The sequence below is a fragment of the Alosa alosa genome, chromosome 2, assembly GCF_017589495.1.
Source record: "Alosa alosa isolate M-15738 ecotype Scorff River chromosome 2, AALO_Geno_1.1, whole genome shotgun sequence".
NCBI lineage: Eukaryota > Metazoa > Chordata > Actinopteri > Clupeiformes > Clupeidae > Alosa > Alosa alosa.
In genome coordinates, this window is record NC_063190.1 from 28348425 (window position 1) to 28363424 (window position 15000).

The 15000-nt window shown below is 44.0% G+C and overlaps 1 protein-coding gene across 1 annotated transcript in view; it reads right to left on the bottom strand.

The window, feature by feature from the left end:
* The window catches only part of igsf9bb (immunoglobulin superfamily, member 9Bb), a 29544-nt gene that overhangs the window by 9242 nt on the left and 5302 nt on the right, over positions 1–15000 (bottom strand). Inside the window, exons 2-12 of the mRNA XM_048229404.1 lie at positions 13032–13226; positions 12300–12446; positions 5281–5432; positions 4355–4472; positions 4007–4148; positions 3715–3860; positions 3395–3537; positions 3002–3142; positions 2721–2825; positions 2234–2384; positions 1798–1909 (exon numbers count right to left, since the gene is read on the bottom strand). Coding sequence (XP_048085361.1) covers positions 1798–1909; positions 2234–2384; positions 2721–2825; positions 3002–3142; positions 3395–3537; positions 3715–3860; positions 4007–4148; positions 4355–4472; positions 5281–5432; positions 12300–12446; positions 13032–13226 — 1552 coding nt within the window. The remainder of the gene's footprint in view (positions 1–1797; positions 1910–2233; positions 2385–2720; positions 2826–3001; positions 3143–3394; positions 3538–3714; positions 3861–4006; positions 4149–4354; positions 4473–5280; positions 5433–12299; positions 12447–13031; positions 13227–15000) is intronic.

A 15000-nucleotide genomic window follows, 5' to 3' on the forward strand; every position in this document is an offset into this window, starting at 1 on the left:
ACTTCAATTAGAGTGCTTGTTAGAGATAGTTTGATTTTGGTCAATATTCTTTTATATTTTTCCTAGTTTAGGTTTGTCATATTGAATTAGAGTGTTTGTTTTGTAGTTTGATTTTGCCAAATTGTCTTTGATGATTTTCATAGTTTCACTCGTTTTCACTAACGCCAATCCAAGATGAGTAGGAGCAACTACACCTAGACTACAACTAGTCAAGCCAGGTGTAAGTAATTCAGGATGTGTGCACGTTCTCGTTTCTGCCCCAAAGAACTCCCGGTTGGAATAAAAAAAGACACGGAAAATAGCGTCATTCACACAAAGTGAACAACCGCTTTTGATATAGACAACAATGAACTAAAGTTGTCTATTTTGGAATGGGGAATCATGGCTATTTCTGTAAAACAGCAGGAGTAGGCGTGGTAGACCAACTGAATGCAAATTTACGTATGCACCCACGTGTGAGTGCTTCCTTGTGTTGGCACGCAACGTCAATAAGAAAGTGCTTACCACTGCAAAGATGCACATTGATATAACTTTATATTATAGTTGAAAACACCCTCGAAAACTTGCCCCTCCACTTCCAATCAACTACAGTAGGCTATTCATCAAACATCTATCAACAAAATAAGCAAATAATGAGTACCTAGGCCTATGTTACAGTAACTTCATTCAACTGCGCTTGTATGTAGGCAGAGAAAGGTTGTAGGCAGAGAAAGGTTGCGCTTGTAGAAAGGCAAAGAAAGGCACAGTTTACACTAAGGATTAAACGATTGATAAATACGACGGAAACTTGGGTCTGACAGCGTTCGCAATCTGCGGTGTGTCCATGGCGCTGATAACTCTATGTTCGCAAATGTACGTACATCTGGCCCTGAGAGCATAAACTGTCGTAATGAAAACATGACAAAGCCATTTGACTATCTTGTTCATAAACGATCGTGTCAAGACTTCTCATTTTGATGACACTGGCAGTTTCATTGACATAAATACTTGCTTTTAAGGAATGGACTATCCATTTTGAGCAAGTGACGTGCTTTTGCAGGTTATCCACTACGTTTTGCAGTTTGTACTAATTGTTTTGAGAAATGCACTAACTGCTGTGCAAATGTTAATAGTGATGTGAGAAAAGCACCAAAACGACTGAGAAAAAATAATTATAAGGCTATCACAATTAAAATAATAACCATATGGTAGTAGGAGAACAATCTGTTTTGTTTTGTGAGCAAATACAGTACATTTAGCAAGTTAAAAATTAGCACGGAGGTCTGATTCGAATGACAGCTATCTGAACCAATAAGACAACATAATTACCTTTAAAATTAACTTAGCTTGGCTGTTAGCCAGGTCGGGACCAGGCTAGGTGCAGAGAATAAATCCCCATGGAAACTTATGTGCCATCTCTTTTGTGGAACCAAGTCAAGGCTAAATTCATCCAGGAAAACCAAAAAATCCCAGCTTAATTCCTTATCTAGGTTTTGTGAAATACCCCTCAGGGACGTCTGATTGTGGAGGATGTTTACATCTTCTACAGTAGGAGGCAGAGGAGGGGTGAGGTTAGTTGCTGTCAATCAACCGTATGGGCTCCACCCAAAATGCAGTCCAATACAGTTTTTGTTTTCTAGTTTGATCATGATGAATTGGCTTTGATGGTTTTCCTAGTTTAGTTTGGCATGTTTAGTTAGAGTGTTTGTTTTCTAGTTTGATTATAATATTTTGGCTTTGATGATTTTCCTAGTTTAGCTTGCCATGTTTAGTTAGAGTCTTTGTTTTGTAGTTTGATGGTAACTCCTGCTATCCTACCAGACGGTGAAGGTTTGTTCAAACCCTCCGTTGTATCCCGGCTCCCAGGAGACATTGGCTGCACTCGCCGTGACGGCAACATGGATATCCAGAGGGGCGTGGGGGGTTGTGCCTGTAACACACACACACACACACACACACACACACACACACACACACACATACATACATACACACACACACACACACAAATACATACATACACACACACACACACACATACATACACACACACACACACACACACACACACACACACACACACACACACACACACACACAAATAAATACACATATACACACGTGCTGTTAATAGCGGTTTCATTCTGTAGATCTATTTAGCCTCATCTGAGAGAGAGGAGGCTAAATACACACACTCACACACCAGATGCAAGCACTATGATAGGAACAGTACTCCCCTCACATACACACTCACCAGACACGAGCAGCTTGGTGCTGGCAGTAATGCTGGTCGCCTCGTTGGTGGCCACACACTCCCATATCCCATGATCCTCTTTGGCGAGAGACAGGATGTGTAAACTTCCGTGGGGGAGGACGACATGCTGGTGATGAGAAGGGAGTCCGACCTGAGGGAATACACACACACACACACACACACACACACACACACAAACAACCCAAAAAAGCATTTATACAAATGTAAACTTTCTTTGAGAGTGTATGTGTGTATGTGGGTGTGTATATGTGTATGTGGTGTTTGTGTATGTGTGTATTTTGTGTATATGTGGGTGTGTGTATACATGTATGTGTGTGCGTGGTGTCTGTGTATGTGTGTATGTGGTGTTTGTGTATGTGTGTGTATGTGTGTGCGTGGTGTCTGTGTACGTGGGGTTTGTGTATGTGGTGTCTGTGTATGTGTGTATGTGTGGTTTGTGTATGTGGTGTTTGTGTATGTGGGTTACCTTTCTCCAGGTAATATTGGTGTCGGCTTCACAGGGAACAACCACCTCCCGTCCAACTTCCTGTCGGTACTCTCCTGCTGGCACCGCCAGGAATTTGGGAGGATCCTACACACACACACACACACAGACACACACACACACACACATAGATACACATATTAGGGCAAAATACTAGATCATTACACTTAAAGGCACTGGAAAACCTCAGCATGTGTGTGTGTGTGTGTGTGTGTGTGTGTGTGTGTGTGTGTGTGTGTGTGTGTGTGTGTGTGTGTGTGTACCTTAAGCACCAGCGTAGCAGCTCGTGACTGGCCGGTGCTTCCGAGCACATTGTAAGGCGTGCAGGTGTATGTCCCCAGCATGTCTTCCGTCACCTCAGCAATCAAGATGTTCCCATCAGCCATCTGGGTCCAGCCAGGATGCTACAGGACACCAGCACACACACACACACACACACACACACACACACACACATGCACACGCACAACCATGAGACATACATAGGCATATGCTTTCAGCTGCACACACACACACACACACACACACAAACATGAGACATACAGAGGCATACGCTATCAGCTGCACACACACACCCACACTTATGCACACCTTGTCGATGTGTAGCGGCAGGCACACCACACACTTGTAGAATAGCGACACACACACACACACACCTTTTCAACGCGTAGCGGTAGGCCGTCTCGTCTCCAGGACACCTTGTTAACAGGTGGGTTAGCATCGGCCGGGCAGCGGAGATATCCATGGTAACCAAGAGCACCGTAAATGACAGACGGCATGTTGACCACACGTGCAGGGTCTGAAACACACACACACACACACACACACACACACACACACACACGAACACACACACAAACACAAACACATACACATACACATACACATACATTTAAACTCACATCCCGTAGTCTCCTAAAAACAAAACACAACTATTTTGAAACATTCACATACACACACACACACACACACTTACACTGCACACTCAGGTAGGCAGAGGCAGAGGGGGCAGTGCCAAGCCCGTTGCTAGGGCGACAGGTGTATTTCCCAGCATCCTCGGGGATTACCCGGGAAACAATCAATGAACCGTCAATCAAGATGCTGACCCGCCTCTTCAGACCGCTGGAGAAAGACAGAACATAAGGAATGAGGAGTAAAGGAAACTGGTGTGTGTGTGCGTGTGTGTGAGAGAGCATGGTGTGTGTGTGTGCGTGTGCATACATGTATGTGTGTCTGTTAGAGGAAGACAATAAGCAATCATGACTCACTTCTTGAAAAAGACATTTTCTTCACCCAAGGACCAGGTGTAGGTCAGGTTGCCAGGATACGCCTCGGACTGACAGGTGAACAATGCATCTTGGGATACGTTGAGTGTGACATTCTCTGGGGGAGAGATGATGAACGGAGGACCTGATAGAGAGAGAGACAGAAAAAGTGTGTGTGTGAGGAGAAAGTAGATATTTAATCACACACACACAACAATAAACAAAAATAAACACACTCACACACATGTACATGGCTTCTTTATCTCTTTCTGCCTCTATTTCAATCACTCTCACTGTCACACACACACCTCAATTCCAACCTCAATTTCTCTCTTTCTCTGTCTCACACACCTTGCACCAGCAGTCGGGTGGTGTGTATAGCCTCCCCTTGGAGACTGTAGGCACGGCAACTGTAGCCTCCTCTGTCTTCCCTGGTGACAGCTGTAAAGGTCAAACTTCCATCGGTCACCTGCAAGACACACACACGCATACACACACAGAACATATACACACAAAATAACCATTTACAAAATAGTTACACACACTGAACAAAATTATTTTTTTGCAAAAACTATGATTATGCATATATTTTATCAATGCCCTCTACATTGATATGCACCCCTGGTCATGATTTAAAAGAGTTTTTAAAAATTATCTTTTAGCATTTTGGCAGTTTTACAATGAAAATGATGAGGGGAATAGCTCTAAGGATCAGAACTATGCACACAGATTATTTGAAAGGTATGCCAGGAAAAAGAACATTTCACTACAGATGGAAATGGATGGAGCTGCTACATGTTACTGGGACTTTGCCTAGAATTGTCCCAGTTTTCTGGGGTCAGAAAAAAAGAGGTTTTTGCCAACAAACCTTCAAGGTGGGTTTGGCGTACACAACCCCATGCATGCTCAAGAGAGGACCGAATTTGGACTAATTGGACATATTCTGCTCTCAACTCGCCTGCTTTGTATTCTACAACTTTATGAGAAGAATAAAAACTATTTTACTGGTGAAGGGAGGTTTTAAAAATAATTTAATATAGGTGCGCCAGTAATTGTGTTTTTGTTCATTTTTTTTTACCTCAGACTTAATTAGCTTTTTGCCCTTTGTTTTCAATGTTAAACTAAAATGTGCCAAAACACGTTTTTTATACATCTTTTGACTCCTATTTATCAAGGGAGAGCGCCGTCTGCCCTGTGTGTGTGTGTGTGTTCATATGTACTGTGTGTGAAGCCAAATGCACTTCATTTAAAGAGCTTACACACACACAGACACACACCTTATACTTCCCGTTGCCATGGATAACTTTCCCTTCTCGAAGCCAGCTGACAGTGGGCGTGGGGTTGCCATTGGCAACGCAGGTGAGTGTGACACTGATGCCCTCCTGAGTTTCCACATACTGGGGCGGAGTCTGACGAAACGAGGGAGGGGCTGGGGTGGGGGGGTGGGTAGGATAGAGAGAGTGTAAGAAAGAGAGAGAAGGAAGGAAGAGAGAGTAGGATAGAAAGGGAGAAAGAGATGGAAGGAGAGAAAGAGTGAGAGTACAATAGAGAGACAGAGAGATTGGGGTAGACAGAGGGAGGAGGAGAGAGGTTGTACATTGATTAAAGAATCGGATTTATCTGATTCCATATCTAATAAAACCAGCACACACACACACAAACACACACACAAACACACACACCAAGTGATACACACAAACATACAAACACACACTCAGAGGTGCATACTGTACATACAGTCTCACTGACATACAAACCTCAAAACACATTTACATCTATTAATTTAGCAGACGCTGTTGTCCAGAGTGACTTAGACAGTGAGGATACAAGGATTTAGGAGATATGAGTATATAGGACTAAAAGCTATATAACTACAAGATCACTAAAAGCTGTATCACTAAAAGCTATAGCACTAAAAGCTATATAACTAAAAGATATATATAGGGGGAGGCAGAAGGTGAGAAAGGAGGTGCATGGTAAGTGCCTGTTAAGGTGATGATACATGCGGCAACGTTTTGAGCAATGTTGCTGGGCAACCACATAACCAGTTCCATTTATTCTGATTGGATGGTCATGACAATTTGCCTACTGATGATTAAACTTCTCCAGAAAAGAAATCAATACCCATATCAATAGGAATGTGCCAGAACCACATTAATAAGGAACACTGTCAAGCAACATTGCTCAATAACTTGGCCCGTGTATCATCAGCTATAGGTGTGTTCAAAAGCTTCTTGAAGATAGAGAGGGACTCCCTTGCTCTGTGTAGGGACAGCATACCAGATGAGGTTCTTTGGGTAACATAAGCCTTGATGAGAGCATTTAAGTAAGAGGGAGCAGACCCAGCAACCCCTTTGTAGGCGAGCATTATTGACTTGAATTTGATGTGGGCAGCTAAGGATAGCCAGTGGAGCTCAATGCACAGCAGGGTAAAGTGCCATTTTTAGCACCAGTTGCCACCCCATTCTGGACCATCTGTAGCGGTTTCACCACCTAAGCCGGGAGGGCTCGTTGGAGTGTAGCAGAAGTCAAGGTGAGAGAAAACCATGGTCTTTACCAAGAGCTGGGTGGTGGGTTGGATTAAGTATTGAATAGTGCGAAGCATTACGACCAGGCGACAGAGGCAAAATGGTCAGAGAATGTCAGCTGGTCATCAATCATGACACCCAAGATTCTCGCAACTTTGGTAGGAGCAAGAGTTAAGGAGTCAATGTTGATGTTGATGTGGTGGTGTATAGTTTGTCTGGCTAGAAATACCATCAGTTCGGTCTTAGAGACGTTTAGTTTGAGGTTATGTTCCTTCATCCATATGGATAGACTAGTGTATCATCTGTGTAGCAGCGAGAGAAGCCATACCAGTGAATAATCGGGCTGAGTCAGGTGGTACACATGGCAAAGAGAAGTGGCCCCAACACTGAGCCTTGGGGCACCCCTGTGGCAAAGCGGTGAGATGAAGGGGCCCCAACACTGAGCCTTGGGGCACCCCTGTGGCAAGGCTGTGAGATGAAGGGGCCCCAATACTGAGCCTTGGGGCACCCCTGTGGCAAGGCTGTGAGATGAAACATAACCTAAGATAAAATCTCTCTTCATTTTCGTCTACAAAATGAGAAGACAGAATATCTAGCTGTTACGTTTTCAAAATATTCCGAATGAGTTCATGCTCCTGTAGGCTAGTCTACGTGCTGTTGCTGCAACCCTGTGGCTGCAACAAAGATTGTTAAGGCGGAGCAAGATACTTCGTCGTAGTTCATGTCTATGGGCGCGAAATGGGGATCGAATCCTGTCTGCATAAAGAGGTGTGTCGATGACGTATTGATGAGCGTACGTTGCAACCGGCCAACAGCAGTGGCATAAATGACCGGCGCACACGTCGATTTTCTCCAGACTGGAATGCTCAAAAATGCAAAAAATGTACCTGAAATGTTCAGAAGGGTTTGAGGATCATGAAATTCTCTCTATAGAACCAAGACCTTAACATATGTGGTAAAATTCTGAGCTATGCCAATAGACTTCAATGGAGCAGTCGCTGCCTTTGCTCTGCATAAAGGGGGATTATGACCCTCCCCTCGTGCGATCTGGGTTCCCGGAAGTGGCTCCTGATGAAATATCTTGCTCCGCCTTAAAAATCTTTGGCTGCAACACGCATAGACTGTATATATAGAACAGTCTATGGCAACACGAAACTACATGGAACAAGAACACCGGAGATTTCTGCCAGAGTTAAGCTAACTACCTAAGCTTTATGCCACAATGCTACATACCCAGAAGTTGAAGCTTCTCTTATTCAAATTAACATCCCCCAGAATGTCCATACGAAAATGTTCAGCATGTAATGTCAACTATTTAACTAGTTAGACTGATGATGCAAAGTTTGCTAGCAAGTAAGCTAATATGGAAAGTTCGCTAGCAATTTAGCTATGGCTAGATGGAGAGTTTGTTTGGGGAATGTGTTGCATTTGGGCGCATATCACCATCTAGCGTGGCGGAGTAAAACATTAATACTTGGGTCTACGACAGTGTTTCTCAAACTTTTTCAGACAAAGGACCACTTAACTAACCCTAGCTAAAAAATAAAAAATAAATATTAGACCTACTTCAACAGTATATTAGTCTACACAATAGGCCTACTCACTGAACCACCTTGCTTATCGTCTTTGCACTTTGCTTATTGTGTCAGAGGATTCATACGATTTAAACTAGCATATCTTACATAGACAGTGTTGCAGAACTGTTTGGATTTACATACAAGTTGGTTCAATATTGCAAACAGCTCATCTATATTATATTTTACCACGTCTGCTTGTGGTTCTATGGTCAAATCCCAGCCGAGCTATAACTGTAGCTTGACTTACCTGTGCATGTAAACATACTGTAGTGACTGACAAAAAATCAGAGTAATTATAACAGATGAGTAGCTCTGTGGACACACAATATTTTTGGAAAATTGAAATGTGTGAAACACTATGTAGCGTCGGTGGATGTACATGTCTAACGTTGAATGAGTGTCTCCCAGAATGCAGTGCGAGTGAATGCTAGAATGTGTAACGTCGATTATAATAGTTGTAGTTGCGTGTACCATGTTGTGTATTTGTTAGCCTGTTAGTCTCTTTGGTTCTACCTCATGTGTTTATCCTCGTGTTGATGTGTGTGTTAAACCCTTGTTGTGTGTTACATGTGCGGCTGAGACTACCCCTGTGTTGCCCTATGTAGTTGTATGTAGATTGTGTGTACGTATGAGTCTTTCTGTGCCAATAAATGGCCGTCCTGGCCAAAGGTGAATCTTGTCTGAGGGTGAGATCGCTACATTGGTGTCAGAAGTGGGATGTGCCCCTCCTGGGGCGCGAAGATCTACGCCAGATCAAGATGGAGAAGAAGGCCGAAGACCAGAACAGCAAGATGGCGGCGAAGCTCAGCAGATGTTCCAATGGTCCTTTTAAGGACTAGCCAGCTCGCTGAGCTCGCCACTGCGGAGGATGGAGGACCTTCCGGCCCGGCGCGGGACCTGTGCAGGCGACCAGCGGGACCAGCCCTGCACAGCCGACGAGAGCTGCCAGCGCTGGAGGAAGCGGCCCCGGCTGATGTCGCGGAAGTGTCCACGGCTGGCAAGAAGAAGAAGTTGATGTGTGTGTTAAACCCTTGTTGTGTGTTACATGTGCGGCTGAGACTACCCCTGTGTTGCCCTATGTAGTTGTCTGATTGTGTCTGTGTACGTATGAGTCTTTCTGTGCCAATAAATGGCCGTCCTGGCCAAAGGTGAATCTTGTCTGAGGGTGAGATCGCTACAACTATTTGACTCAAATGGTAATCAGAAATAATTTGTCATAAAAAAAAGACTAAAATGTTTTGACTAAAACTGACTAAGACTAAGATACCTTTAGTTTTCTTTTGACTAAAACTAGACTAAAATGACGAGACCTTTAGTCGACTAAAACTTGATTAACAAAAATGATATTTGAATGACTAAATATGACAAAGACTAAAAAGGACATTTTGTCACAAGACTAAGACTAAGACTAAATTAAAAATAGGTGACAAAATTAACACTAGTGTATCGATACTAAAAAGGTATCACGATGCCTTCACGCAAAAAACAATATGATTTCCGACGTTTTTAGAATCGATACTTTGTTAAAATAATAACGTTCAGTGTCTGTGAACTGCTGCTCTCACTGCTCCTTGCACGCATCTAGGCAAGTGGGCGTGTCAAGCAGGCAGCTCCGAGTGAGTGAGTAGCCTACGCAGGCAACGTCTACATAGTCTTTCCCGACAGTCCTCGGCCTTGTGGATAAAACAAATGTGAAATCTGGAACTATTTCAAATACATCGCGAATAGTGAAGGCAAGCCATCAGGTACACAGAGGCCCGTTTGTAAAATATGTTTCAAAGTCATTTTAAAGCAGTAGGCTACGCATGGAACTTGGCTAAACACCTCGCAGACATATCCCAAAAAATGTAAAGAGTTCAAAGAACGACAGGTTAACGAATATGCTATAGAAAACACGACTACATGGTTAGTGCCAAGTTCTTCTCTTCTGTTTTAGTCTAGGCTAAGTGAAACGAGTATGGTTCTCTGGGATAAAGCGAACCTTCCTTCATCAATTTTGACGTGACATAACAAGCTGTAATCATTTTGACGAGACATAACGGAGCTGTAATCATAGGGTGCTAACGTGATGAAAGCGCAATGTTCATGCCAGAATAACATTACCATAACTTGTAAACAATCTATTTCATGTTCAGTCAGTACTACTGGTGATATTTGTCATGGCATGTAGATTGCAATTTGTTCAATAATTATTGCCCAGATGTAGGATAGGCTACCTGAAATGCGCTAATTAAAGCCCACAGCATATAATACCACCAAAGCGTGTTGAGTCCTAATAATAATAGCGGCTTATTGTTATGTGAGCAAATCATGTTATCAAAGAAATAGACGTAATGTAGGAATGCACGCAACAGGTAATGGTGTAGGCCTATCTAACGAAGACCTGAGTGGTTGGAACGTCGTACTTGTACACTGGGCGCAAAGAAGACTATCCTCACATTTTTCCCTCTGTCAAGGAAATCCCATGAACACAGGAAGGCCTAGGGTAGACTATACTGTACATAAGATGGCCTAAAGATTAGCCCCCTCTGCATAGCCTTCAGTGATTTGCATGCAGTAATTTCAACACTGACCTTGATCTAGCCTAGTTTGACTATTTAAAGCTACTTTATTGCCAAAACACAACACAATGTAAATGAACTATAACAAACAATAAAGGACTTTGTCATACAAAGTAGACCTACTATTTTACTGACTATAAAAAATAATAATTATGTAGGAAGTTTAGAAGTTTAGAACCCAGAATTGACCTGCACACTACAAAAGTGCACCGAATTCAACACAAATGACTCAATACACTTGGAGGAGGTATGAGTCCTTTCTTTTCCAGATATCTTAGGATTTTGCCGTAGTATCGCTTCAGTATCGAGCATCGTGATATTTATGGCAGGTATCGTATCAAAGTCATAATTTTGGTATCGTGACAACACTAACTGGGATCAAGGAGGTCATTCCGTGAGAGGAATTCTGTGACCTGATTGGAAACCAGCGGGCGTGTAGTAGGACAGCACGCTAGGAGTTTAGACATCCTCAGTGAGAGGGGTGAATGAAGGAAGGAAATGATACAGCATTAGCCATGGGGTACTGGGAGGTACACACACACACACACACACACACACACACACACATACACAAACACACACTCTCACACACACGCAGATACAAACACAGGTATGTGCACACACACACACACACACACAGACACACATACACACACATTCCTGGATCTGTCACTGAGCTTTAATGTGTGAGGCTCCCTGTCACACACACACACACACACACACACACACACACACACACACACACACACACACACAATGTGTAGTGTACAGGATATGACCTTCCTAAACTGCAGGTGTGTGCACCTTAGAGGAGAGATGCAGAGCATACTGATGTCTACTGATTGCCCAGCGTGCCAAAGCAGCGCCCGGCACGTGTGTCCTTCACAACTAACCAGCAACTCCTGGCCATCCTCACTGCTCCGGTCTGTCACTTAGCACTGAGTGAGGCAACCCCTCCACACACAAACACACATGCGCACACACACACACACACACACATGCACACACACTAGTGCATGCTGAAAGCAGCAGGAGAGGAGATAAAAGAATAGAGAGAGAGAGAGAGAATAGAGAGAGAGAGAGAGAGAAAAGAGAGACATGAGAGAGGGAGATAAGGAGAGAAACAAGGGAGAAAGAGAGCGAATGTGTCAGAAAATGTGCAAAAATATTCAACAGTGTGTGGATTCTGATTACCATAGCATAATTATAATACACACACACACACACACACACACACACACACACACACACACACACACACACACACACACTTCTTGAGGAAAAAGGATGACATCATCTGTGTGTGTGTGTGTGTGTGTGTGTGTGTGTGTGTGAAGTGTGAAACAGGCAGCAGCTGTTACTGTGGCAACAGTGCATCATCGGGGCTCTTGAGGTGTGCTGGTGGTTGTCTTGGCAACCAGAGATGAGTGGCAGTTTTAACACATGGTTCCCTCTCTAACAGTCCCACACATACATATGATATTGAATGCAACTTCTGACACTTCAGCCGCAGACACACACACATGCGCACACGCCACTCAGCCTGTGCAGGTGTGTGTGCATATGTCTGTGCATGTGTGCTTGTGTTTGTGTGTGCGTGCATGTGTGTGTTTGTGTGTGTGCTGCCCACCGTTGACCGTCAGGTGGACCCAGCTGCCGTTCTGGAAGCCGTCGTATTGCTGCTCCAGCACCAGGATCTTACACTCGTACCAGCCGTGGTCCTCCGCCGCCACACGGTCAATCCGCAGAGAGGACTTCCCCTGCAGAGTGGCCCGACCTAGGAGAGGAGGAGAGGAGAGGAGGGGGGGAGAGGAGGAGAGGAGGAGGATAGGGGGAGAGAGAGGAGGAGAGGAGAGGAGGGGGAGAGGAGGAGAGGAGGAGGATAGGGGAGAGGGGAGAGGAGAGGAGGGGGGAGAGGAGAGGAGGGGGGGTGAGGGGGAGAGGAGAGGAGGGGGGGTGAGAGGGAAAGGAGGAGGATAGGGGGAGAGAGAGGAGGAGAGGAGAGGATGGGGGAGAGGAGAGGAGGCAGGTGAGGAGGAGAGGAGAGGAAGAGAGGAGAGGAGGGGGAGTGAGGAGGAGAAGAGATGGGGAGAGGAGGAGAAAGAGGGGAGGAGGAGAGAAGGATGAGTGGAAGAGAAGAGGGGGGAGAGAAGGAGAGAAGAGGAAGAAGAATGGAGGAAGGGAGGAGAGGAGGAGAGGAGACATGTACAGTATGTGAGTGATGTTATAAGTGCATGTGTTGAGAGTGTGTTATAAGTATGAATGATTGCATGGGTGTGTGTTTGTGTGACTGTGTGTGTGCGTGCGTGCGTGCGTGCGTGCGTGCGTGCGTGCGTGCGTGTGCGTGTGCATGTGTGTATACCTGCATAGTCTGGGTCGACATGTGGGGGATAGTAGCGGAAGCTGATGAATATGGGAATAGAGTTGCCTGCTTTGAACCACTCCACCACGTAAGACGTCTGTTGGCCAATCACAATCCTGGGCTGCGTCACATGACAAGGAAGCACCACAGACTCTCCAGCCCGGGCCGTGAGGAAGTGGGGGGGCGGAGACTCCTCTAAAGGGGAACACACACACAGAGACACACACGTAAGAACAAACACACACATAAGAATACACACTCACACCCACACACATAAGGGGTCGACCGAGATGCATTTTTAAGGGCTTATACCGATACTGATATCTAATACCACTTACCACTGGAATGGCCAATGCTCGCTATTTGGCCAATATTTTGGGCCGATATTCATTTAAAGGTTCTCTAAGTCTTGTTACGCGGTTTCTAAGCTAGAAGAACACCTACAGTGATTGGGGGTCACCCAATCTTAAATTAGCTGTGTGATTATTTGGCTGGAAATAAACCAACTAACAATAAATGAATCGTGTTTAGAAATACTTTTCCGTATGAGAAGCAACAGGCAGTATATAAGAGCACCACGGAATAGCCAAGTTATTTATTCTTAAACCAAAAGTAGAAGTCCCATGTTTTAAACAGGCTCAAAGCCAAACAAAAAGTGACATTTGCTCCTTAACTAAACATTAGGCAACACTATAAAGAGAAATATATCATATCGCACCTACGATGTTTATATGTGTGTGTGTTCTTATTAGGGTTGCAAAATTCCGGGAATTTTCAAAGTTGGAAACTTTCCATGGGAATTAACGGGAGTATACGGAAATTAACGGGAATAAACGGGAATTAATGGGAATAAACTGGGAATTTTTAATATGGCAAGTTAGTCTATAACAGGGAACTTAAATGTAGTGGACAAAACCCCATCTTGCAGAATAATATTAGTTAAAACAACCTGATTTAATGCAATTTCAGTCAAATTTCTACCCTGCACATACGTCAATCCCATGCACACAGCAATCAGCATAGGCTACATAAAGGAAACCTATGGTGCGTTCATGTGCATGGGGAAAATAAATTCCCAGTGAAAATGTCATCTCATGTGGGAATAACTTGTGTGAAACTGGGGGAAGTTTGCAAACAGAGTTGCCCAGTTATGGGCTGGTCGTCACTTTTGTCCTCATTCAAATGGGTGTACGTAATTTTGCATAAACTGTAATGGGACGATTAATCTGTCTGATTAAGATTATATATAATTTACATAATCTATAAGGTTTGGTTGGTGTGGGATGTTGTGTCGTTATATTTTTATTTGTTTTACCATTTTCTGGGATTCTAACTGAACAAACTGATAGTCAGTGTTCCAACCAATTGGATTTTGTTGTTGAGTGGCGTTGTGTATCTTGGGCAGTTCAGTGGTTTCAGTGTTGCTATCTTAATTTTCCGCCCCTTTGTAACCCTAGTTCTTATGTGTATGTGTGTTTTCTGTATGACTACACTCAATACAGACACTCTCCATGGTCACATTTACCGTAGAGATTGTGACATTAAATAGCCAGTTAAATTCAACCAGGTAAGCAACACAGTGTGCTTGCTTTATAAATGACATTAGATTTAGAACATCATGTCCATCATTAGAAATGCAATGTTGCTGACATGCGCCTGGATTTAATTCCATGAAAAGTTGAAGCACCCAATTTAAAGACCCCCAATGCAGTTTTGGCAATTTCTTCACTGTTTTTTTCACTTTTTGCTCGCAGTTCTCTCTACAGAGCTCCCCCTACAGCTTCAGAGGAAATATTTTACGACACTCCTCGCTCGGTCAGTCTGCCGTTTTCTCTTTCCCTGTTCCTCCGACAACGGTTTACTCGCTTTCTGCTTCTTTTCGCTGGCTCTGCCATGACGAATGTCTGAGAAACTCCATCGCTACCTTGTTCTAGCCGGTCCCTAGCGTGTATGTGTGTAGTGCAGTAAA